This window comes from Malus sylvestris, chromosome 15, assembly GCF_916048215.2.
Source record: "Malus sylvestris chromosome 15, drMalSylv7.2, whole genome shotgun sequence".
Lineage (NCBI taxonomy): Eukaryota > Viridiplantae > Streptophyta > Magnoliopsida > Rosales > Rosaceae > Malus > Malus sylvestris.
In genome coordinates this window covers 44,207,810-44,230,831 of record NC_062274.1, presented here as the reverse complement: position 1 = coordinate 44,230,831, position 23,022 = coordinate 44,207,810, and the positions used below count along the sequence as shown (strand labels likewise).

Sequence of the window (23,022 nt, the reverse complement as noted above, 5' to 3'; positions counted from 1 at the left end):
TCTGAGTGTGAGAGAGAGATGCACAGAGATTCATTTGAGAGATAAGAGAGAGAGTTGGCTCAGTGGTTAAGTATAAGTAACTAATGGTTATTAAGCATATAAATATATTTTTTGTATTATAATTTCAACAATTTAGAGTTGGCTCAGTGGTGAAGTTCCATGATTCCTAAGAGGAGATAAGGGGTTTGAATACTTGCGGCCTCATTTTTGAGGTAATAATCTGAAATCGGTTCAGTTCGGCAATAACCAAAATTCACAAATGCTAGACCGAATACCAAACTGAACTAGGTGGTTTAGGATAATAACCGAATCGAAAATTTTCAAAAACCGAAAATTTGGGAAAATTTTAGGATAATTTCGGTTCGGGTTCGGTTAGGATCGGGATTTTCAGGATATTTTTCCAACCCTAGGAATTGTAACCTAAAACATGTCAACGATTAAACTTTAATTATATATATTAAGCACATAGGCATGATAAAGAATTAAATGTGTTTAAGTACCTGATTAGACTTCTTTTTTCTTGGTAAGACTTTTTCCAAAGCACTCCTAATTCTTCGTCTTCTTCGATAAGACTTTTCTTTCTTCTTAAGCCTTTTTGGAATGATGACATCAACATTCTCCAAGCAATTGGCCATTTGGCTATTATAGTTGGTATGTCTTTTCTCATGCACATCATCATTCACTTCTAGATGCAAAAGGTCTTCAACCATTTTTGCCAATTTATTTGCTTGCTCAATCACCAGTTGGTATGCCTTTACATTTTCAGATGCCCTTGTTGATAATCTAGTGAATATAGAACACAAGGACTTATATCTAAAAGCTTGCTGCAATTTAGGCTTGTCTTGAATCTCATGCCCACACATGTTTACCACACTGTCAACTTTTGCTTCTTTACTCCACCTGTTCAATATATATTATTCAAGAATTTCCTTGATAAGCATGGCTTCTCTAAAGACTTTAATAGCATGACTGCACAAAATACCTTTCATCTCAAATAGTCTACAGTTGCAAGAAACAGTACATATACCTTCCCTTTTCACCATACGTCTTAGACTTATCATCTAGTTCAACCGTGTATAAGTTATCCCCATCAGCAACACGGTTTGTTATTGACAATTCAATGGATTCTTCAAATTGATCTTGAAACAATTTGAATATTGCTTTCGTGTAAACTTCTCTAGCTTGTTTCAATAATTTGATATCAAATTTGACATATACAATTCTGAATTGTAGGTCATACTCCGCTTCCCACTCCTTATACCTAGTATCGGTAAGAACCCTTTCAAAGTTTGTGAAAAATTTTACAATACTGAGATCTGACTTCAAATAATTTTTCAGTCTTGCATTAAAACTTTCACTGATTTGTGTGCTTCGTATTCCTATAGACCATGCCAATCTCACATATGCATATGCCCATTTCTTTCTAATCTGACCAACCAGTCATTCTCATGTGCATCATACTCATCAAGCATAGAATACCAAGCAGCAACAAACTCACTTTCCTTCTTAATGTGGTCAAAAATTTTGTCAAAGCATTGTGAACTCCTTCCTCACCTCTGAACAGAGTATTCACATTTTTACAAGCACATTCTGCATCAGATGCCATAAACAAAGTCTATGGTAAGTTTGAGGCATCACTTCTAAAATAGCCATAGCTATCGCAGGATCTTGATCGGTAAAAATAGTTCTTGGAGCCTTACTAGACATTGCCTTCAAAAATGTCTTAAATAACCAACTAAATGAAGTGGCGGTCTCGTCATACATTAAAGCTGCTCCAAATACAACAATCTCCTTGTGATGATTAAAGCCAACAAACATTAGAAATGGTCGATCCAATTCATTGACTTTATAAGTTGTATCAAAGCTTACAACATCTCCAAAATGGCTATAATCAATTATCATTTTAGCATATGTCCAAAACATGTTTGTTATTTGCTCCTCTTTGTCCAACTGTAGTTCATAGAATGATGGGTTTTCCAATATTTGTTTGGAAAAGTATTGTAGTAGGACTCCAACTTCTCCAAATGTCATTTTCTTTTGCCTCACAATTCAAAGATAATTTTTTTCATCCTGCTTAATATATCCCAAAGACTCTTCCACCTGCTTGTTTGCTTATTAACTCATAAGCCAACCTAAGTGGAATCCTTGGCTTTTCAGCCAAGTCTACTTCAGTGGCTTGTGAGGCTGTCATTTTTTGTTGGGATGATAACATATGGGCATATTCTTTCTTTATTAGGGGATGATTATGTTGTTCAACAAAAATATAAACATAAAACTTTCCTCTATGCCTATCCAACCTAACACCCATATGAGCACCACATCCAGTCCTTGTCTCTGCTCTTGGTCTTTTAATCATATCATTTCTCTTATCTACAGCTCGAAACCCTTCTTTAGCACAAGAAAACATTCTTGAAGTGAGTTCACCAGTCCTTTTATTCTTGCCACTACTTTCTCTTCAAATACTAAACCTCATAATTCCACCATACTTGTTGCAGAAATCATATGTTGCGTGTTCAATATCAAACTTCATATTTTTTGTATGTTTCAATTCCAAAGTACTTTCTATGCCATCATTCGGTTGATCCATTATATCATTCACTATCCAATCCTACCACAAAATTTTACCAAGATTCAGACAACTTGAGCTCAACGAAAAAAACCAAATTTTCTAGAGAAGCAACGCAACATCTCCTCTTTTTCAGACATAAACATGTAGAAAATCCAATCTAATTGCAAAAATATCATGAAAAGGAAAGTCAATAATGGAAGCGTAACCTTTATTATTGAAGACTAGTGGCAACCCGTTGATCGACCAAAGCAAGACGATGATTTTTTTTTTTCCTTCCGAAATTTTTGGAGGAAGGAGATGCAGGATTTGGATTTTTTTTTCCTTCGAAATTTTCGGAGGAAGGAGATGCGGGAATTTCGTAGGAAGTGGGAGATTAGTTTCAGAGGAGAAGTGATAAAGCAGGGAATGGGGGAGCGCGGAAATTGTAAAACGCAAAGAAAATTACCTTGGTTTGAGTGAAATAATTTGAAAGCTTCTTGGCCGTTCTTGGCCGCAAGATCAATTTGAAAGGCTGTGATTAATTGATCCCTAGGCTCCGTTGGCAATAGCTCAGGAGAGAATCTGCTTCCAGTTACTAAATATACATCGAATATAGAAATACTTGGAAATTTAAAAGTACACAATTTTCAATCAATGAATAAATAAAAACACTATGATCTCATCTGATGTAAGCACACGCATACATATCAACTGGTTTGGTTTGTTTTTAACAAATGACATGATCTATTTCATTGCCAAATTACAATATATTGTAAGTGCATTGGGGGGAGCAGTATGCATGGGATTAACTGCTAATTAGAATGTCTTGTTGAGAGTGCATCCTCCCCATGCCATGTGAACCAGAGCCACAACTAGTTAGGGTTCTGGTTTCAATGACATTATTATAGATGACAAACATGCATGCTTAAAGCTCAAGGTTTGGCCAACCTTTCAATGGCATTGGATCACGTGACCATCTGTTGTCGTCCTTACTTAAAGTGCACATGCCTCCCTTTCTGGACACCCTAATATACGTATCATCACTTTCTCTCAGACTTTATTCCCAAGCAGCATGCAGCTGGTCATGGCCTCTCATCGATCTGCATCTTGCCAAACGCCAATAATATTACAATCTCAGCAGATCTCCTGCCCTCTCAGCTGCTTCGCTTTTCATACCTTACACGTATCACTTTCCCATGATAAAACATGAATCCTTGCATTCCAAGCCTGCCCTTCTTTTTTTCTTTTTTTTTTCATTGTTTTTAAGATTCCAACGTGGAGAAGAAGCATTTAACTTTTATCAATGCCTCAAAGTCCTCTGTTTTACCATGTCTTTATTCGTGTAGTTTAATTTCTTTACGAGTACTATATATCTTTATTCAATAACGCACCAAAAACTTTTCTAAATTTCCCTCTAGATATGAGATATGACAATTTGAAGCGTTACACATAGATGAGGTTCAAAGCGAAACATTACCAAAATATTTGGGACCTCAACTTTTAGGATTTGTTTTGATATATGACATACAAAAAATATTCTTTAATTGTCTTATGCACAGATGTTGTCATATGCTAATGTATAAATTTAAACTCAATCTAACAATATAAATATCTGTTTTGCAAATGAACATTGATGGGCGTTATATTTTGTTTATATACATAGGTGCTCATGATCCAGCCGGCATAAATGCAAATGTCATGTGTCTAGATTTACATGCATGCTTATGAATCAATTTTGTTAAAAAAGTCCAGCTGGGTAAAGTTGGATTGTACCCAGCAAAAGTGTTGCTCTCCTAGGCCTACCCAGTGTACCCACCTCGGCTTTAATTTATAAATGTTTATCCTCATCTAACTTTTGTGGCATGAACATATATTAGATTAGTAATCCTAACTACTCTACTGCTTCATTTCCGCTTAGGACCATGACATGAATACCATGGCCTTGTTACAATCACACCAAAATATTTCTCAATATGTTGATTCCCTCGTGGTATAAAGTAAACTTTTGACACCAAGTTAGCTGGGCTTTTCTTTCATATAAAAACAATTTCAGTCGTTATTTCTGCAAGCAATAATATACAAGAACAATGGGTTAAATGTAACAGAGAGACTTGTGGATTTGCATAGAATAAAATCGTAGTGTTTACTTGTGATTCAGGACTTCTCAACAGGTGAGGTGCATACGGCGCTGTTGGCTTATTTATCAAGTCCAATATTCAAGTGTCATATTTGGGTGTGACAGAGAAGGCATACATTATTTGCAAACCATCGTAACACGTGTATTTGCTTTCAAACTCATCCAGCAATAACCATATATATATATATGTATATATATATATATATATATATATATATATATATATATATATATATATATATATATATATATATTAAGCATGCTCCATCATGCATGAATATTAAGACCATGGTACCACTTTTTTGTATGAAAGTTGTGACCGTGGGTTTATTCCAAGTTTGCTGAGCACAAAGACAAATGAAGGAGAGGGACTTGAAAGGAGAACCAAAGAGTTGGGATCGTCTAATTTGGTATATAGTTGTAGACTTTGACTACATTCTTAGCTTTTAGCGAGCTCAGAATTTACAAAAGTGAAGAAATTTGAGATTACAATATAAAATTAATTAACAATATGGAGAGTAATTCAACTTATTTATAAATTCTTACAAGGTCTCTCCTCCCATTAATATGGAATTCATACTCACTATGTCTTCTTTGTGTGGTGAATTTTCAAGCCTAGCAAGTGGACAACACAAACAGGGTGACATGGAGCACACGTGTGTTTTAGACTTCGCACATGGGACAACTTGCTCTGATACTATAAAGAAAATTGAGGTTCTAACATAAAACCAAATTGACAATATGAAGAGTAACCCAACTTACATTTAAACCTATGTAAGATCACTCCTCTCATTAATGTAGGGTTGATTCTTACCAAAATGTAAGTAATTCTTTAGGGATTTCATGCATGCAGATCCCTTTGCCACTTTGAGTTACTCCTGTTAAGTCCTATCTTGAAGAGAATGACACAATTTCCTACTAGCTAATACTGTCGGCCGTGGATTATGCACATGGATTTTGGCTTAAGAACCACAAGAAAAAGGTGTTGCAACATGGCTTCGTTATCCCCATCCTCTATGATGCTTATAAGGGAAACATTACACGACATGAGTAATGTTCTCTTACTAGGTAAATATTTATTGATAAATTTGGGTTGCACATATTGACAAGCATCAACATAATCAGTTATATAGTTGCATTATCGAGTATCAGAACCATAGAAAATTTGGCGAAGAGACACTTTTCAATTAGATGGAATCAACATATTCAGTTATATATGTTATGTCTTTGGTTTATACCAGTACAATTGGAGGAGGAGTGAATACAAGACTTATGTGCAATATTTATGCTTTTAACAACTTGAGTGACAAGTCTGTTGTTTGATATGTTATGTTACGGTTGACAGACTACTGGAAGATATAGTATTTACTTCATCCTAGTTAGTCGCCTATTTATAATTTAATATGACACATTGGCTACCAAAACAACGTTACCATTAATTGCATGAACAGATGACCTGTAACTCATCATTAGATCGATGTTTAAGATTTGACAGCCTTTCATAAGCGTAAGCCTAACCTAAGTTGTGATTTCTTGACCTCGTATAACGTCGTAGGCGTCCCTTCGGGGACATCGTATGGTAGGTTTTAGGGAACTTATTGCACCAAACTAAATCACTGCTTGCTGTTGGAGTGGCACGTTGATCGATCACATAAATCATATCGGATTATGTGGTATACCTTCTAAATTCCAAATATTAATAATTGATATAGTCATATGGTGCCGTCTTCAGCCTAATTTTTTTTAGAATTTATGAGGTTGTTGTTGGGGTTTATAAGCCGGCATCCGACTAGATATGTCACCACAAGACATGATGGGCGCAAACTCATCAGGACAAATATTCTCACAGGCTTTCCAAACCTTCACATTGTTTTGCATATATATATGGTCCTACAACATCGCATACCAAAACACATTCAAATAGGCATGGACATAGTCACATTTTTGTATAGAACAAGTTTGGTCGACAGTCCCATCTATTCATGCATAATGCATTACACAATCCGACAACGACAAGAATTATCATGTACCAACCCATTGGTCTTTGTGATAAACAACCATTATGTTCACCTAATACGTAATTTATCAAATCGATAAATAAAGTTTCGGCAAAGGAAGTTTTTGCAATTAATCTAATTAGGCTATGCAATTTTCAAATTAATGCAGACTTATTTTGTATAATGGCGATCTCAAATAAGATTAGTAATAGTTCCAATGGTTTTTAAATCTAATTTCATTTCTCAAATTAGTGGTCAATTATGCATCCTTGCCATTTCCTTGCCATTTCTTTATTTGGTGAATACATTCATTTTATTTGTTAGGAATTCAATTCCAATATTATTTAAAATTTTCATTTCTCAGATTGAAGATCAATTAATATCCTTGTCATGCTTAATTCTGGTAGAATATGCTTAATCTTATAATTTTTTTTGCTTGAGTACATCGATATTTTTACTCTAAGGAGAGGGGGAGTTTGGCTAACCACACAAATGGCAACCTAATTTGGTATCGAATTCGCCATCCACGGGATTTGGACCTAAGACATCTCATTTCCCAGTGAAGAGGAATATCACCATACCGTAGTATGAGTGACAATTTTATAATTAGATTAAACAACTTTCTTACATGGCATCCACAAAGCTCCTTCCCAATGTGATCATAATTCATAACCGATACCTCTACGTTCTTGAAGAAGTTTAAACAACTTTCTGGAAACTACAAACACTTCATATTATTTCAACTCACCAAGTTTCGAATGTGAGTTGAGCTTCCCTTCACCTTTTCATAGCGGGGGAAGATCTTTCAAATTGAAGTGTGGATTAAAAACTGGCCTCTTGCTTTTAGGATACATCTAAAAATCATTTGATTATCATATTTAGTATAACAAACATAAACTTCTTCTTAATTATGTTTGTTGTTTCTATTTGATTCATTTTTATATGATCACCAAAAAAAAAGGTGTATAATTTCCCTATTTTAGGATAACAAACGCACACTTATGCTTAAGAGATAAAATCCAGTGAAAAATAATAATAAGAAATGAAAAGTGAAGTATAATTGGGAAAGCTTGTGTTAGAAGACTCAACTTTTCCGTAGCAGCTGGTGTAATGCATTGGTCCATTGGTGCATTGGTCAACCTCTCAGTTTCTCACCAAAAAGTTGAACAAGTACTAAAATTTTGATAAGGATTTAACAAACCACTTGTTAATTCCTTGTTAAATCCACATCGTCCAAATTTGTCTCATGCTTTGCAAGTATGTAATTGTCTCGCATCTCAGCGGTACACATGTCGTCTACTTTGTCAAAAAACAGGAGCCTCAGCCACCAGAAGATGTTGACAAGACCCTTTTTCAATAGTATTTAATTTCTAAACATATCACCTTTAGCTGTAAAATATTGAACAGTACCGCTCTTTCTTTTTTATATTTTTAACATTATAATTTTATAGATTTCATACCAATTGGTCATTAGTATAAGGATTTTGGGAACCCTAAAAACAAAAAGCATTACAGTAGGACTAATCCTTTTTCTTTAACACGCTAATTAAGCTTATGGGTTTGACCCCACACACACACACACACGCACCCTATACAGGAAAAAAAAAAAGAAGATAAAGTCGGTTTCTTGGAAGCCACTCTAAGGGAGGCTGTGAGCTTATTTGTGCACCTTTTGGATGATATTCTGGTTCACAATAATCCTTCAGGGTCAAGCCATCTCTTTTTTTATTCCCATATATTTTAAGCCCGAGTCTTTCTTTTTTTTTCCTTATTCATTTAAATTGTTCCAGATGTTATATTAGTTTAACATGGATTTTAATACATCTGTCTTCTATAAGTAGCTTCTTCTATAGGAACCAAAAACTTGAAGGAAAAAAATGGCAGATATGGCAAAGTACAAGGTGAGAAATGAATTGGGTTGTGGTTTTATGGGTGGGATTTTCCAGTGCAGAAGCTACTGGCCTAGAAAATCATCTGTTCATTCACTACCTTCCTCAAACACTAGCAAAAATGATTTCAATCTACCAGTCAGTGATGATTGTTCTTCAAAGTCTAATGAATCAAAGACCCAACCAACCAAACCCACACAGCGTAGTGCTACTGTAATCTCCTTGAATTTGGGTAAACCTTCTCCCAATTTCGACTTGGAACACGCCAGGAAGCCTAGCTTGGGCCATCCAAGCCCTTCAGCTTGCCACCAAAAGGTTCAACCAAGAAGACATTCAGATGCTGCAAGAAGCTCGACTTCTTCATCCAGTGGAGCAGGGCAGATCAAGGTGTCACAGCAGCATGACTTGGCGAAAGAGATGAAGCTACGAAGGGCGTCCACTGCTGGCTCTGCAGAGCTCAGTAAGAAGATCAGTGATCACCAGCAAACCAACGAAAGCAAAGCTGTAGTCCGAGCCACTTCAAGTAGCTTAATTTTTACAGGACAGGGGAGGAACCTGAGGCAGCCCGGCGTTACCAATCAGAGAGCAAGCAATAGTCCCAGTGCCATTTCAATCAAAACTCTGGCTTATCATCCTAGAAACGTAGAAGACTCGAGTTCCACACCTAACCGAAAACTAGGAAGCAATGTTGTGATGGGAATCATTGTGAGGAAAAACAGTGATGATTTTGGAGGCATGGCATTGAATAAGTTAGACCCTGAGGTGTTGAAGTCCATGGGGAACGAGGCATACAAGGAGGACAGATTTGAAGAGGCCTTGGCTTTGTATGATCGTGCAATTGCGTTGGATTCAAACAAGGCAGCGTACTATAGCAACAAGGGAGCAGCCTTGATTGGTTTAGGCCATCTCATTGAGGCGGTTTTCGAGTGTAAAGAAGCAATCCAGATTGAACCCTCTTACCACAAAGCTCATCATCGGTTGGCAACAACATATCTCAGGTAACATGTTTTCCTGCAGGACACAAATTTTACGTCTTTGATATCTTCACCGTGTTGTCTATTAAAACATTTGCTTACACATGAACATTAATCTGTCATTTAGACTGGGAAAAGCAGAGAAAGCATTGGATCACTACAAACACTCGGGTCCATACGCTAAATCGAAAGACGTTGACCAATGTCAGGCTCTTCAAAAATGCCTCAGCAGGTGCACTGAAGCTCAGAAATTACAGGAGTGGAATGTTTTGCTCAATGAAACCCAACTAGCAATTTCCTCAGGTGCCAATTCAGCTCCACAGGTAATTAGCTTTTTTATTTAGTCAATCCCTAGTTATGCCAAAGGTTAATTAATTTAATCTGTTAATCAAAATAATTAATATAAGGTTGTTTAACCATGAGTAGGTGTTTGCTCTACAAGCTGAGGCCTTGCTGAAGCTTCAAAGACAACAAGAGGCCTATGCCACCTACCAAAAACGACCCAGTTTTGGCATTGATATTTGCACCAAATTTTTTGGCATGGCTAGTAGTGCCTATCTGTTAATGATTGGAGCTCAGGTTTACTTGGCTGCTGGCAGGTTAGTTGATTTAAATTAATTAGTACGATTAATATAACATAGGATTTTAAATATGTCCTGCATTGCATCACAAGTTAGGTTGGTCCCTATAATTTATTTGCATCCAACTTTATTTATCTGCATCCAGTAATTTAGTATTACTTTATCTTAGTTCAGATAAAATGTCAAGATTTTAACATCATAGAGCTACGGGGGTTGGCAGGTTTGAGGACGCGGTAGGTACAGCTACAAATGCAGCATGGCTCAATCCAGGTGACAAGAACGTCGGTATGGTGGTGAAGAGGGCTAGAGCTGTTGCGTCAGCCCGAGTGAGTGGTAACCTTCTCTTCAAGGCATCAAAGTTTTCGGAAGCGTGTGTAGTATATGGCCAAGGACTACAGCACGATCCACACAATTCGGTTTTACTATGCAATAGAGCAGCTTGTCGTTCTAAGCTTGGACAATTTGAAAAGGCCATCGAAGATTGCAATGCAGCACTCGATCTGCAGCCTTCTTATAGCAAGGCCAGGCTGCGCCGCGCTGATTGCAACGCCAAGGTGAATTGTTATTACTTGAAAGCCTTTCTGCACAGAAAATTTCATGTGTGATAACCCTTTACTAATTAGTATGGTTCTTTTTGTTTTGTTCTATCTCAGTTGGAGAGGTGGGGAGCTTCAATTCAAGATTATGAGATGCTGATAAGGGAAACTCCTGGAGATGAGGAAGTTGGAAAGGCTTTGTTTGAAGCCAAAATCCAGCTCAAAAGACAACATGGCGAAGATATTGAAGACGCGAAATTCGGATCAAACTTGGTTCTTGTTTCCAGCAATGAGCGTTTCAGATACTTTGTGACATCCCCAGGTAGCTATATATTCTTCCCTATTTTCCAAATGCTCAATGTTCTACTTTCTCCCTAACTAGATGAGAAAGAAGTTCACCAAACACCTCATTGTCTCACCAACAGGGATGTCTGTCGTGCTGTTTTGTAACAAAAGTAAACAAATGAAAGTGTTACAAGCCCTGCACCAAGTCTCCAAAAGATTCCCATCTGTTAATTTTCTCAAGGTTAGTTATTACTAAGATTATATGGGCAAAAGGAACGTTCACAGACATAACTTGATGCAAACTTTTAATAGAAAGTAGAACTGGGGACACTAAACAAACAATAAGTTGTATATAAATTATGGTTTAGTGTAAAGGTGGGCATAGTCTGGTTTTGGCCGGGATCGGAAATCGCACTGATGGTGTCAGTTTGAGATTTCTTGGGACCAAAACCAAACCGTTGATCCCATCAACCGACTTGGTCTACTTTTGAATATAAATTTGTAAATTTTATTTTTTCAGTACAAGTTTGTTACCGGTTCTATTTCTGCATATTTAATCAGCTTATATTAGTATTGTTCTTAACATTCAAAGTGATTTTTTTTTAAATTCAGGTGGAGGTGGAAGACCATCCCTACTTGGCCAAAATGGAGGATGTGAGCACAATCCCAGCATTCAAGATATACAAAAATGGATCAAGGGTCAAAGAAATTCCAGGCAAAAACCATGAACAACTAGAAAGCTCAGTCAAATTGTACAGCAGTTGATCAGGATAGTTAAATTAAACAGAAGATAAACAAAAATTACACTTAATATATGGTGACTGGCAGCAGAAACTTCACATCTTCCAAAAGAAGAAGCCCACATGACAAACTTAATCCTTTGCGTGCAGTACACATAAAAAAAAGGATGGGAAGAGAATCAATGTAATCATAGATAAAATTTAAGGAATATGGAAATTTGAGTGGACTTGAATATGTATACCTTCGTGATTCTTTTATATATTTTCTTTTTGTTTTGCTTCTGTTATCCCATATGTTTGCACACCAACATGTCCCTGGTTAAAATGAATTGTGGTTTGATTAAAAGTAAGTATTTAAGATTTGTACTCTGTTTGTGAACTTTGTTATTTTGAAAAAACATAAATTTATACAACCGAGAGTTGAGAAGAGTGGCAAATAAATAACGTCCAAACAAGCTTGGACCAAATGGATAACATGCATATAGAAAGAGTGGTCAAAATATAACAATAAGGTAAATTTTCAATTACATTATAGTATGCTTATCTATTAAGATTGACTTATTTTTAGGTAAAATCCACAAGGCAATGACAATGAAACAAAAAATAAAATGCATTTAGGAAGAGATAAAAACGTCTCGGTCGCGACAAATTTCGGTACAAATAGACAAATGCATATAAGGAGACAAGGATCAAAAAGTGACAATTTAGAAAAACTTAATAATTACATTGTACACTTTATATTGAAGATAGAACTTACTTATGCTAATGGATAAAATGCATAGAAAGAGTGACAAAAGGACATCAATTCTCTCTCAAAATTAAGAGCAGTTAAAGAACTAATGGATAAATGCATAGAAAGAGTTAGGAGTCCCTTTGAAGCTTGTCTTTTTGTTCATACTCTGTTTTGGAGTTTTGGTAGATTGTTCAAGCACTACATGAGTATGGTGCCGCTCTGAGAATCCCTCCGCAGTTACTCAGAGTGCTGGTTGATATGATAGCTCATGCTTCTTGACCCTACAATTCTGACGAAATATCAGTTCTTTTTCTACTTGGAACATTCTCCTTGGTTTCAATACTCACCATCGCTAATCTAAAAATATCCGGCTAGTGCCGTATAGGTCTCAGCTAGTGCCGCATAGGTTCTGTCTAGGCATCCATCGTTCCGATTAATGTCTATACGTTTAAAAATTAAAAAATGATGCCTAGACCTGTTAAGGCGTCTGTCTAGACACCCGTCTTAGTCGCGAGTTACTTAGATAGAAAATAAATAACTTTCATTTTGCATATTATTTTTTCAATAAAGTGTAAGAAATTTGTTGCATACTTAAATTACACACATTATTTTCTTGTTCCCCATGTTTTCACTATGTTCCAATACATCATAATATATGTCTTTCTATTTTGTAATTTATGATGAAATTATATATATTTTAAGTATAAGCATACATATTTATAGGAAATATAATAGATTTACTTAAATTCGTCTAACCTGTATATTCGCTAAGCACAGCCTGCCGCCTAACTAGGACCTAACGTCTTTTAGAACCTTGCTCACCACATAATATATCACGGTTAAATATGCATGGCTGAATTTTGGTAATATTAATCTAGCCGTTCAAAATCTGTGTAAGTAATAAATTCCGAAAAACTCCAAATAAAAAGCAGACACATAAAAATAAAAATCACAAGTAATTTCTGATTTCTTAATTAAAAAGATATACATCAAGAAAATATAAAATGCTGGCATAACCCCTTTCCAGGAAAAAAAGGAGAAAGTTGTACCTGTAATAATCTAGAGCAACAAGAATGAAGCAAAAGTAATGCTCAAGGAGCTTGGAATTTACCAGTTTCCCACTGAATAATTCAGTGGACAAAACAGCTCACAAAAAAAAAAAAAAAAAACAAATCAAAGCAGAAAATTAACAGAACCCAAAAAAAAAAAAAAAAAAAAAAAAAAAAAAAAAAAAAAAAAGCATCATATCTTCCAACTTCGACTCCTGGAAATTGCTTCCTTCAATCCACCAACAACCCACGTCTCCTTTGCAATGTCTGATGAAATGTTGTAGAGATCAGAATCATATGCCCTCACCACCAAATTCTCCATCTTCTTTTTCTGCTTGTCTTCCTCCATTAAACTCCTCAGTGTAACTTTTGCTTGTTTCTCTTCCTTCTCCAACCCATTTTCTCCTCCTTCATCGTCGCCGTCTTCTTCTTCTTCGTCTTCGTCGTCGTCTTCTTCTTCATCTTCGTCGTCATCTTCTTCTTCTTCTTCTTTCTCTTCTAGCCATGTTTTTGCAGGGGCGGACCTGCACCTCATTAGTAACAAAGCATTTGGCGGTGGAACGGCGGCTGCTGGAGCTTCAGAAGTTGATCCAATTCCGACGCCGTCATCGAAATTTGGCGTACAGTTTCTCTCCTTTTTGTCCTCTTTACAAAACCCATGACTCTGATTTTCCTGCAAAACCATAAACCATTTCGAAAACACAGTACTAGAGCTACTCTGGTCAGAACCGTCACTAATTCCCACACCACCCACATGGTTTTGTCGACCGTCTCTGTTTTCTTCCTCATCTTCTTCGTCTTCGTCTTCGTCGTCGTCGGAAGTAATATCGGATTCGTGAGGAAAAGAACCGAAACACCGAAAATCGAACCTGATACTTCTCAAGCAAGTCAAGAATTGCATGACTTCTTTCTTGAACCCGAAAGCCTCAGCCCAATTGGGTCTCCTCTGTTTCCTCTGTTTTTTGTTGTTGTGAATTCTCTCAATCTGTTCCATCACTGACTGCCAGCTTTTGCACGAGCCTGACTTGTGCCGGACTTTGATTTGTCCGGCACATGTGACTTTTGGGGATGTGGGTTCAGAGATCTCCGAACCCACGGACTTGGTCTTGGCCCACATCAGAGGACTAGCATGACCAAGACCGCTCCTCCCAATGCTCGACTTTTTTACGAGTTGATGCTGGTGGTGGTGGTGGTGGGGGTGGCGGCAGTTGGCCTCCGAGGGCCTTGCCGGACTGCAAATTGGCTTCGGCATGAGTTTTAGATTGGTTCTTGAAGGAAAACATACTAAGAGATCAGCTGAGAGTGCTCCTTTGGCCTCCCTTCGCTTCATATTTTGATTGTTTGTTGCTTTGCTACTTCAATTTTTCTCCCTTCTCTCTCTCTCTCTCCCCCTGTATATGTTTCTCCTCTTTTTTTAAGATCTTGTGCTCTGCTTTGCTTTCTTGCTGAAATTGTGTTTTTTGGTTTTTGATGTGTGTTCTGGATGGGCTTTTAAAAGAAAGGACGGATTTCTTCTAAAACAAAAACAAAAAAGAAAGGAGGGAGAGCTTGACAGCTTTCCTCCGCTTTTGCCTTTACTTGATGTATTTAACATCTCTGTCTTTCCTTTTTCTTCTTTTCCTAGTTCCTATTCTTTTTTTTGCAGTAATTGACATGACATCGACTAACAATCTACAGTATTTACTATATGATCAACATTTGAGAGATTATTCATGGATGTTACTAAACACCGGTCAAATATCAATCATATTGTAATAAACATGGACAAAGTATTCAACTGTATCAAGTACTATAAATTAATATTCGCTATCATTTAAATTGATATCCAATATCATTTAAATTGATATCTATTAACATTTAATATTTTTCCTTCAATAAATATAAAAAAAATTATGAATTGTATTAAATACTATAAATTAATATCACTAGTATTTTTCCTTCGAACACTCTTTAATTGGTCATTTTGTGACACTAGTTTTTGCACCCTTTGAAATGAGGTCACAAACATTGCTTCTTTCGTGGCCCTTACTTTTTCTCTATGCTTCCATAACATTTTCAAACTTTTTTTAAGAAAGGTGCATGGGAAAGTTAAAGGCCACGAGCCTTGTTTAATTATCCAATCATACCACCAACTTGTGAACCCATGCCCTATATTGCATTGCTAGTGCCCACAAAAGCAAGTGAACAACTACCAAACAACTTCTCTTCATCTTCAATGGAACCCCACAAGAGTTGGAGAGGTCTTCTTATGTCATTCTTAGTGATTTCACACCCTTTCATTTTGATGGGATGTGTAAATAATTGCTTAGTGATTGAGTTAGTACTATGTCATTTAATAAAATCACTTGGTATAACTACCATTATGATAGAGTCGAGCTAAAGAAAGATTGTTGTTCAGTTCATTCCTCTCACTTATTCACCTGCAAATCACAATGTGACACATTTACAAACATATCTCATGAAAAATTAGAAAATATATTTCTATAACTATGTCAAAGGAAAAGTCAAGAAATCATAGGTAGGTGATAGAAATGAAAAGAAAATATCACTCAAAAGTTAAAACTATTTGCAAACACGTAGTCAAGATAGCTAAAACAAAATACTTAACCGTTTATATATTGAATATCACTCGAATAAGAAAAGATTAAATAACATTTATAAGTTAAGATAAGATTGCTTCTTAATCTTCCAAAGTATTGAGAGACATTACCAAACTTACATTTTATTTTCTAATTTTCTATCCCTTCTCTCTCCAACTCTCTATAGGCAAACACAAGATAGTAGTGGCGGCTGGTGAGCTTTGAGAATATGAGCAATGCATTGTTTAACTGAATTTCATTTAGCTAGTAAACACGAGTTCAAATCTTCTGCACTTGTTTTGTGTGTGGCCTTTTTGTAGCATTTATCATTAATTGACATGTGTTCATAAACTTGGTCATTCTTAACTCTGTCGTCATAAAATTAACACGTATCAATTAATAATAGAGGCTAACAACACACAAAATGAATAGAAGATTTGAAGTCAATAAACCCAAGAGGGTTGTGAAAAGCAGAAAGAAAGACTAGAAAAGAAATGATGGGATCCGCAGAGTTCATCATCAAAAAAGAGGAATGGGATTAGGCAAAGTGTGGATGTGATGATGAAGTGATAGCAATGCACTTGAGAGCTTGGAAAAAAGATGACCCCCTCTAACCACTACTTGCCTTAGGAATTTAGCATTAGACTTTACTTTTATTTGGGGCCTTCCATGCATGTATAGCCGAAAAAGGTCTCATACTCAAATCCATGTATTATATTACTCTCTTTTCCTTTTCGATTCACATTGATAGAGTATAAAATTCCATATCATTAATCCCAAGCCTTCAACTATAATATAAAATCATGTACCTCTCTATTGATTCCATACTAGTTGATTTTGACTTGGATGATAAGTTTTAGCATACGTTTAGAGTAATATACTTGATGTTAATTGATTTTGAATTGGATGCTCAAGTTTTAATATAGGTTCGTAGCAAGTAATTCTGCCACAAGTATTTTACTTCATTCAATAAAACTAGTTCACGTATTTGACTTAACTAATCACACAAGAGATCCCAAATCGTATATAAATTTTGTAATCAGGATGCAAGGCGGGGTAATATGAAAATGTAGCACCACTTAACATACATAGAAGCCAGTCAATTGATATTTGTCTGCACTTGATTGGAGAAGGTCTCAAGTTTACAGAATTGTTTTTCTAAGGTCCTCATTTGAGGACCTGCGAGGTTCTTTTGCACATGAGTCCTCAAATTAATCTTATTATAGATTAAGCTATTAACTTAAATAATTCTTGTTGTATCTGAACACAATAATTCTTTGAAGTAATTAAATTAAAACAAAATTTCCGCATAAAATCTTTCATCTTCTTCCCTGCCGTCTTTCTTCTCCACATCCCCTTTCTTTCTCCATCTCTCTCTGGATTGTTCACTCTCCTCTCCTCCTAAGTTTTTTTTGTTTTCTTCGATGTGATTAACAAAATTCTAGCACAAAATCTTTTGTCTTCTTTCCCTACTGTCTTTCTGCTCCACAACCCATTCCTCTCTCCATCTCTCTCTTGATCATTCACTCCCCTTCTCTCCTCCTAAGTTTTTTGTTTTCTTCGATGTGATTAAATTAAAACAAAATTCTTACATAAAATCTTTCGTCTTCTTCCCCCATTGTCATTCTTCTCGACATCCCCTTCCTCTCTCCATCTCTTGTTCAATTGTTCACTCCCCTTCTCTCCTCCTAAGTTTTTTGCTTTTTTCCTTTTCGCGTATGAAAAAGGGAGAGGGACCCCTTTTTATATTTTTCACTGTCATCAGAAAATTTCATATGAAAAAAGGGTTTACGCATTTGAGAAAAAGGGGATGCCAATTTTCGAAAACAAACAATCTCAATTTTTTGGGTGCTTTGTAACTAACTGAGCTTGAATATTATTGATAAAAGATCGGATGAAATTGGATGCGTAAGTTATTATGGTTTTATGCTAACTGGATTTGTTGGGTTTAGATATTCAGCGAGGAGACTAGGTTTTTCATATAGAAGGGATTCGACATGAAGTGAAACGTTCTTCTCTCTTCTTGGTTTTTTGTTTTATCAATAGTATTTTGTTTCTTTGTAACAATAATTATTTAAGTTGATAAATTAAGCCATCATAAGATTAATCTGAGAGCTCATATAAAAAACCAAAGTCACAGGTTCTCAAAATAAGAACTTTAGGAGAGTAGCTCTCCTTAAGTTGAACTTGTATGGATGACAAAGATGATATATATTTTTGTGATAAGTTAAATACTTAGTTGTGAATAGTCCATATATGTTTAAGGTGCAAGTCTCAAACACTTTTGAGGTTTGATGTGCTGTCAAAGCTATAGCAATGAGTAGGATGATTTTCGTGACAGTATTTTCTAGTATGCACCTATACTCCGGGAGTCTTGGTCATTTAATCTTTTCGTTTCATTTTGCCTTGCGCTTATCAAACGCGGAATAGAACGTTATCCAGTTCCGTTCTGTGTGTACCAAACATAGCACGAAACCTCTATTCCATCCTATTTCGTTCAATCTCATTTCATCCCGTCTATGTACCAAACGCTCCTTAAATTCTCGTTCAAAATCTTTGGACGCACATCTAATCATAACATAGTTTTGGGTGAAGTGCCGATTTAGTCACTAAACTATCACCTCAATGAAAATTAAGTCTCTGAATTGTTTTTTCGGTAAAATAAATCCCTAAATTCATTAAAATTGCTAATTTCATCCATACTATTATATTCAAAGCTATTTTATCCAAATTTTTTTATCAAAGTCACTTAACACACTTAAAGAGTACCATACCGTCATTTTCTCGCTTATAAACCCTTAACATTTCATATAGGTTATGAATCTAACGTCTAATTTACCCTCCAAAGTAAACTTCATACACAATCTTTTTATGAAAAATTATCAATCTACCCTCCAATGTGTATTACATGCAAGTAACGTGACTTAAATTGACGGGAAATTAAATATAGTAGCTTCGAATCTAATATTAGGGATGTAATTGACATATTTCTATAATTCAAGGACTGATTTTTCTAAAATAATAGTTTAGGGACCTAATTTTCACTTGGTGATAATTCAGAGACTAAATTGACACTTTACCCTATAGTTTGTGCATAAAGAGTCCTAGTGCTTGGTACACAAACATTTTTTTTGCACAAAAGCCAAAGCCCTTCGAAGGGAGAGAAACTTTCGTATCACATAATGCATACTCCAGGAATTGGATTTTCATAAGACCATGCGCACATGGATATTCATGGTATCATGTGATATTCTAAACCAATCTAATCTACGAACAAGTTTGAATTCGAGTACAAGGGAGCAAGCACACTACTTGACCAATCAACTAACCAACATTTACTACTAATCATGCTCACTTAATTGGTAATTTTCTGTTCATTTGATCCTTAAGGTAAGATGAAAAAGTTCAAAAAAACCAAAACAAAAGAAAAACTAGCCCAAGTCTAAAGTTGGTTGTTGGTTGTACCCAGTGCACAAGGCTCCCGCTTTACGCAGGGTCTGGGAGAGGTGAATGTCGGCTAGCCTTACCCCCATTTATGGAGAGGCTGCTCCCAAGTCTCGAACCCGAGACCTACCGCTCATGGGCGAAGGCACTTGCCATCGCACCAAGTGCGACCTCTTAGCCCAAGTCTAAAGTTAGCGAAAAATAATGGAGAAAGTAAAGGCACTATCTATGTTTGTTGACCTGTTTCTAATCTTATGCATCATTGAGAATTTGAGACGTGTAGGGTGAAGTGAACATGGATGGAGAAGTTGAGTTTTTAAAGTTGTGTGAGGTGGATGATGTCACCTTCTCGTTAACACAATGATTCCTCCTATATCACTAGCATTCTCAAACACAACGCAAACATGATTTATACCCTAATATTGAACTTTTATAAAATAATGAGATAGGTGAAACCGTGAAAGTTGAACGAAATAGTGACAAGGATTTGAACTCGGGTGCGTAGGAGGAACACATCCGCTTTAGATAACATCGACACTAAAGGTTTATTTTACACCGAAATGTTTAAGTTATAGAGACGGTTTGAATTGTTATGATGGTCTATGAGCTTAAAAGAGGAGATTGATTTTGAAATGGTAAAGATGGATACCATATTGGTAAAAAGTAAAGCAATTAGGACTCTAAAAAGCTAGTAGTTGTATAGTCTAATCTAACTAAAAGTTGAGTTTCACATGTCCTTATATTGGTATCAGAACAGGAACAACCGAAAATCCCCTCTTCAGAGGACTGCCTTTTCGGTTATACACCGGAGGGAATCGAACTCATGACCTATATTAATCCTAGTTCATTATCCTACCCTCCCTCACCGCTTGGGCTACCCCAAGGGGTTAAAAATTGGGCCCTTTGTTTGGCATCCCTTACCACTTTTCATTTTGAGGGACAGAAGTATACAAACTTTGACATTCATTCCCTAGTGTCAAACAGAGTTTTCTGTGGCCCTGCAATATGGTATCACCTGAGGAATTAACAGCAGCATTAGGTACAACTATAACTACAATCAAGTCAATTTTTCCATAGAAGCGCAAATGAGCCAAACGACAGACCCAAATGGTTCTAAATAGAGACATGCGCTTAACCCCAAATCATCTCCTACCAACGTCATAGGTATTGTCAATGAAAATCTACAGTGAAATTCAATATTCACTCTCAGATAGATGAACTCAATGAAACTACCTGTATCTGATTAGAGATCATAATGTTAAACAAAAAGTTTGCAGACTGCAATGCAATAAAGAGTTAATACCTAGCCATCTGGGAAACAAATTTATTTGTCGATCACTAATATACAACCAAGGAAGACCAAAGTAGGAACATATGCAACAGTAAGAGTCAAACACGCAGCAGAAACTGATAACCTTAGTTCAAGATATTGGTAACCTAAAGCCTAAAAGAGCACTAAGCATAACTTTCAGTAGCAAATATCGTTACTTGTCCGATGATCACTCCTTTATATTGCATTCAAATTTTAAAGAATTTCAGAAATGCTGGTCATCCTTCTATCGCATCCAAAGTTCAAAGAATTTCATAAATGAAGCAGGTATAACACGATCGACAATAACATGAATTGAAAAGTAACAACTTTCTTAGAAAGACTAATAGAAAGAAACAGAAGTACACATAAGAAAATACCTCAGTAACAATCAGGAGATCATGATTTCCTTTCCATGCACTCTTCCTTCAAGTTCATTTGCATAAGGACTAACATATAACTCAGCAAACTTCTGTTTAGAGTATTTGCAGATTGTGATCAAATTAGGTGTTTTCCCAAGTAGTTTTTTCTTTTCGAGGATCTCCATAACTCGTAGACGTGGTTTCAGCCTGTGCTCGACACTATAAATAAGCAATTCTGGGCGATTAACTACAAACGAGATATCAAACTTGCCAGTGCTGAGTAGCAACTCTGTAACCTCCTTAATCTTGTTCTCAGATACCGCAAACACCTGAGGTACCCTCCTAAAAACCGCCGAGATATCATCTTCTGAAAGCCCCAAACTCTTGAAAAGCTTCACCTTCCGTTCCCATGTATCCACAGTCAGCGAAGTCATGATCCGAATTGCTGATAGGAACCTCTTGGACTTCATATCAAAACCCATCTCGTCAACCCTTTTAACAACATCCACAATACTCTCCGGCTTATGCACAAAAAACCTTGGAAACTGAAAAATGTATTTGATAATCTGTGGCAATTTTATACCATAACTCTGTAAGACCTCAACATTGGACATCATTGTCTTCTCCAAGTCATATTTAAGAAACCACCCGGGCAACTTTAAAGCCTTGAGCACACGAGCATTTGATCCGAGAATGTTCTTCAGCACCAACAGAGAAGGGCCAAGCCTATTATCGACACTTCGCCACAGAATCCAGGGGTCAGAGGACACAATATCAACAATGTCGGAATCCGAAAAGCCCAAGTCCTGGAAAACCTTGAATTTGGGTTTGAGGACGGTGTCAAGATTGGAAGTTAGAATCCTGGGGACCCTTTTAATCACATCTTCCATATGGGTCTTCGAGAAGCCGCTTTCTCTGAGAAACGAAATCACCGAACTAGAATCTGCAGGGCTTTTCAGAAAAGCGATTGTTGATGCGGCTTTCAAAGCGGTTTCTGGGGAAAACTGGTGTTGGGTGATTAAGTATTCAGCTACAGATACTTTGGATTTTGATTTCGGCTTTTCGAGTCGGGAGGAAGTGTAGAACAAGAGCGAGATTGAGTGGCAGAGAGGGGGTTTGTGTAGCTCAACTGAGGTTAGTGAGAGTAAGATTAGCTTTTTGTTAATCTGGGTTATCATATTTTGGGGGATTTTAGAAGTGATTTGCATATGAAATCCAGAGAAGTTGGAATTGAAATATAAACTTGCCTGGGATTCGTACCAAGTGGTGAAGCCAAGAAGTATGCTCTGTGTCTCTGGCCAACTCCCGATTGTAAGGGTTTTCGTTCTTCCTGTATAAATTTGGCCCATACTCTTCATTTTCCTATACCCTAAACCCTGATTTTTGTGAGATTTTTTTTTGAGAAATTTTATTTAAACTCATATAATCTCTTTCTACACTAAACGGACTCTCTTCATTTGTATTGATTTTTATTAAAGAAATAATATTTCTTTAAACCCAATTTTATTACATAAACTACCATATTAAACCTAATTCAAAATTCAAAATGTAAAGTTATATTTACACTCATTTCTTTATAAAATAACATCTCTAGTTCAATGTTTTTTTTTTTTTTTCAAAGAGGCTTCCTTTGCATTTCCATGGCTTTTTTTTTTTTTTCCTACTACCAGACCAAGACATTTGCTTGTTTTTTTCTTTATGCTGATGCACATAAGCAACAAATCAAACAATTGATCCCCTTTTATTTATCAACAAATAAGCAAGTTTATAATCTAAGAACATTAGTAAGAAATTTCTCCTTGAATTTTTTCCAATTATGAGGCTTGCAGAATTGTTTCTGGCGAAGTTCAAGTCAGCTG

At 36.2% G+C, this 23,022-nt stretch overlaps 3 protein-coding genes across 5 annotated transcripts; 1 reads left to right on the top strand and 2 right to left on the bottom strand.

Annotated features, from left to right (window-relative positions):
* The first annotated feature begins 8,380 nt into the window (after nucleotides 1–8,380).
* Nucleotides 8,381–12,053, top strand: LOC126601224 (TPR repeat-containing thioredoxin TTL1-like). The gene is made up of 7 exons (XM_050267899.1): nucleotides 8,381–9,569; nucleotides 9,673–9,868; nucleotides 9,972–10,144; nucleotides 10,347–10,680; nucleotides 10,780–10,984; nucleotides 11,088–11,188; nucleotides 11,560–12,053. The coding sequence occupies exons 1-7, from the start codon at nucleotides 8,560–8,562 to the stop codon at nucleotides 11,710–11,712; spliced, it is 2,172 nt and encodes a 723-aa protein (XP_050123856.1). The 5' UTR covers nucleotides 8,381–8,559; the 3' UTR covers nucleotides 11,713–12,053.
* Nucleotides 12,054–13,363: 1,310 nt separating this feature from the next.
* On the bottom strand, nucleotides 13,364–15,016 carry LOC126601523 (uncharacterized). The gene has a single exon (XM_050268249.1). It carries the CDS (start codon nucleotides 14,797–14,799, stop codon nucleotides 13,663–13,665), a length of 1,137 nt encoding a protein of 378 aa, XP_050124206.1. The 5' UTR covers nucleotides 14,800–15,016; the 3' UTR covers nucleotides 13,364–13,662.
* Nucleotides 15,017–16,398: 1,382 nt separating this feature from the next.
* On the bottom strand, nucleotides 16,399–22,569 carry LOC126601428 (uncharacterized). 3 transcript variants are annotated; one of them, XM_050268137.1, is made up of 2 exons: nucleotides 21,182–22,569; nucleotides 16,399–16,416 (listed from the first exon to the last, which is right to left on the bottom strand). In XM_050268137.1, the coding sequence occupies exon 1, from the start codon at nucleotides 22,519–22,521 to the stop codon at nucleotides 21,193–21,195; it is 1,329 nt and encodes a 442-aa protein (XP_050124094.1). In that variant the 5' UTR covers nucleotides 22,522–22,569; the 3' UTR covers nucleotides 16,399–16,416; nucleotides 21,182–21,192. The 3 variants fall into 3 exon arrangements, with proteins under 3 accessions (XP_050124094.1, XP_050124093.1, XP_050124095.1); XM_050268136.1 differs by lacking the exon at nucleotides 16,399–16,416 and adding an exon at nucleotides 20,172–20,507; XM_050268138.1 differs by lacking the exon at nucleotides 16,399–16,416 and adding an exon at nucleotides 20,172–20,490.
* Between the last annotated feature and the right edge of the window lie 453 nt (nucleotides 22,570–23,022).

Bases quoted from the DNA above. Each gene is read 5' to 3' on its own strand.
- LOC126601224 (XM_050267899.1), top strand. From the start codon at position 8,560: ATGGCAGATATGGCAAAGTACAAGGTGAGAAATGAATTGGGTTGTGGT. The intron at 10,145-10,346 runs GTTAGTTGATTT...GGGGGTTGGCAG, and splicing joins GTTTACTTGGCTGCTGGCAG to GTTTGAGGACGCGGTAGGTA. The intron at 10,681-10,779 runs GTGAATTGTTAT...GTTCTATCTCAG, and splicing joins GCGCTGATTGCAACGCCAAG to TTGGAGAGGTGGGGAGCTTC.
- LOC126601523 (XM_050268249.1), bottom strand. From the start codon at position 14,799: ATGAAGCGAAGGGAGGCCAAAGGAGCACTCTCAGCTGATCTCTTAGTA.
- LOC126601428 (XM_050268137.1), bottom strand. From the start codon at position 22,521: ATGAAGAGTATGGGCCAAATTTATACAGGAAGAACGAAAACCCTTACA.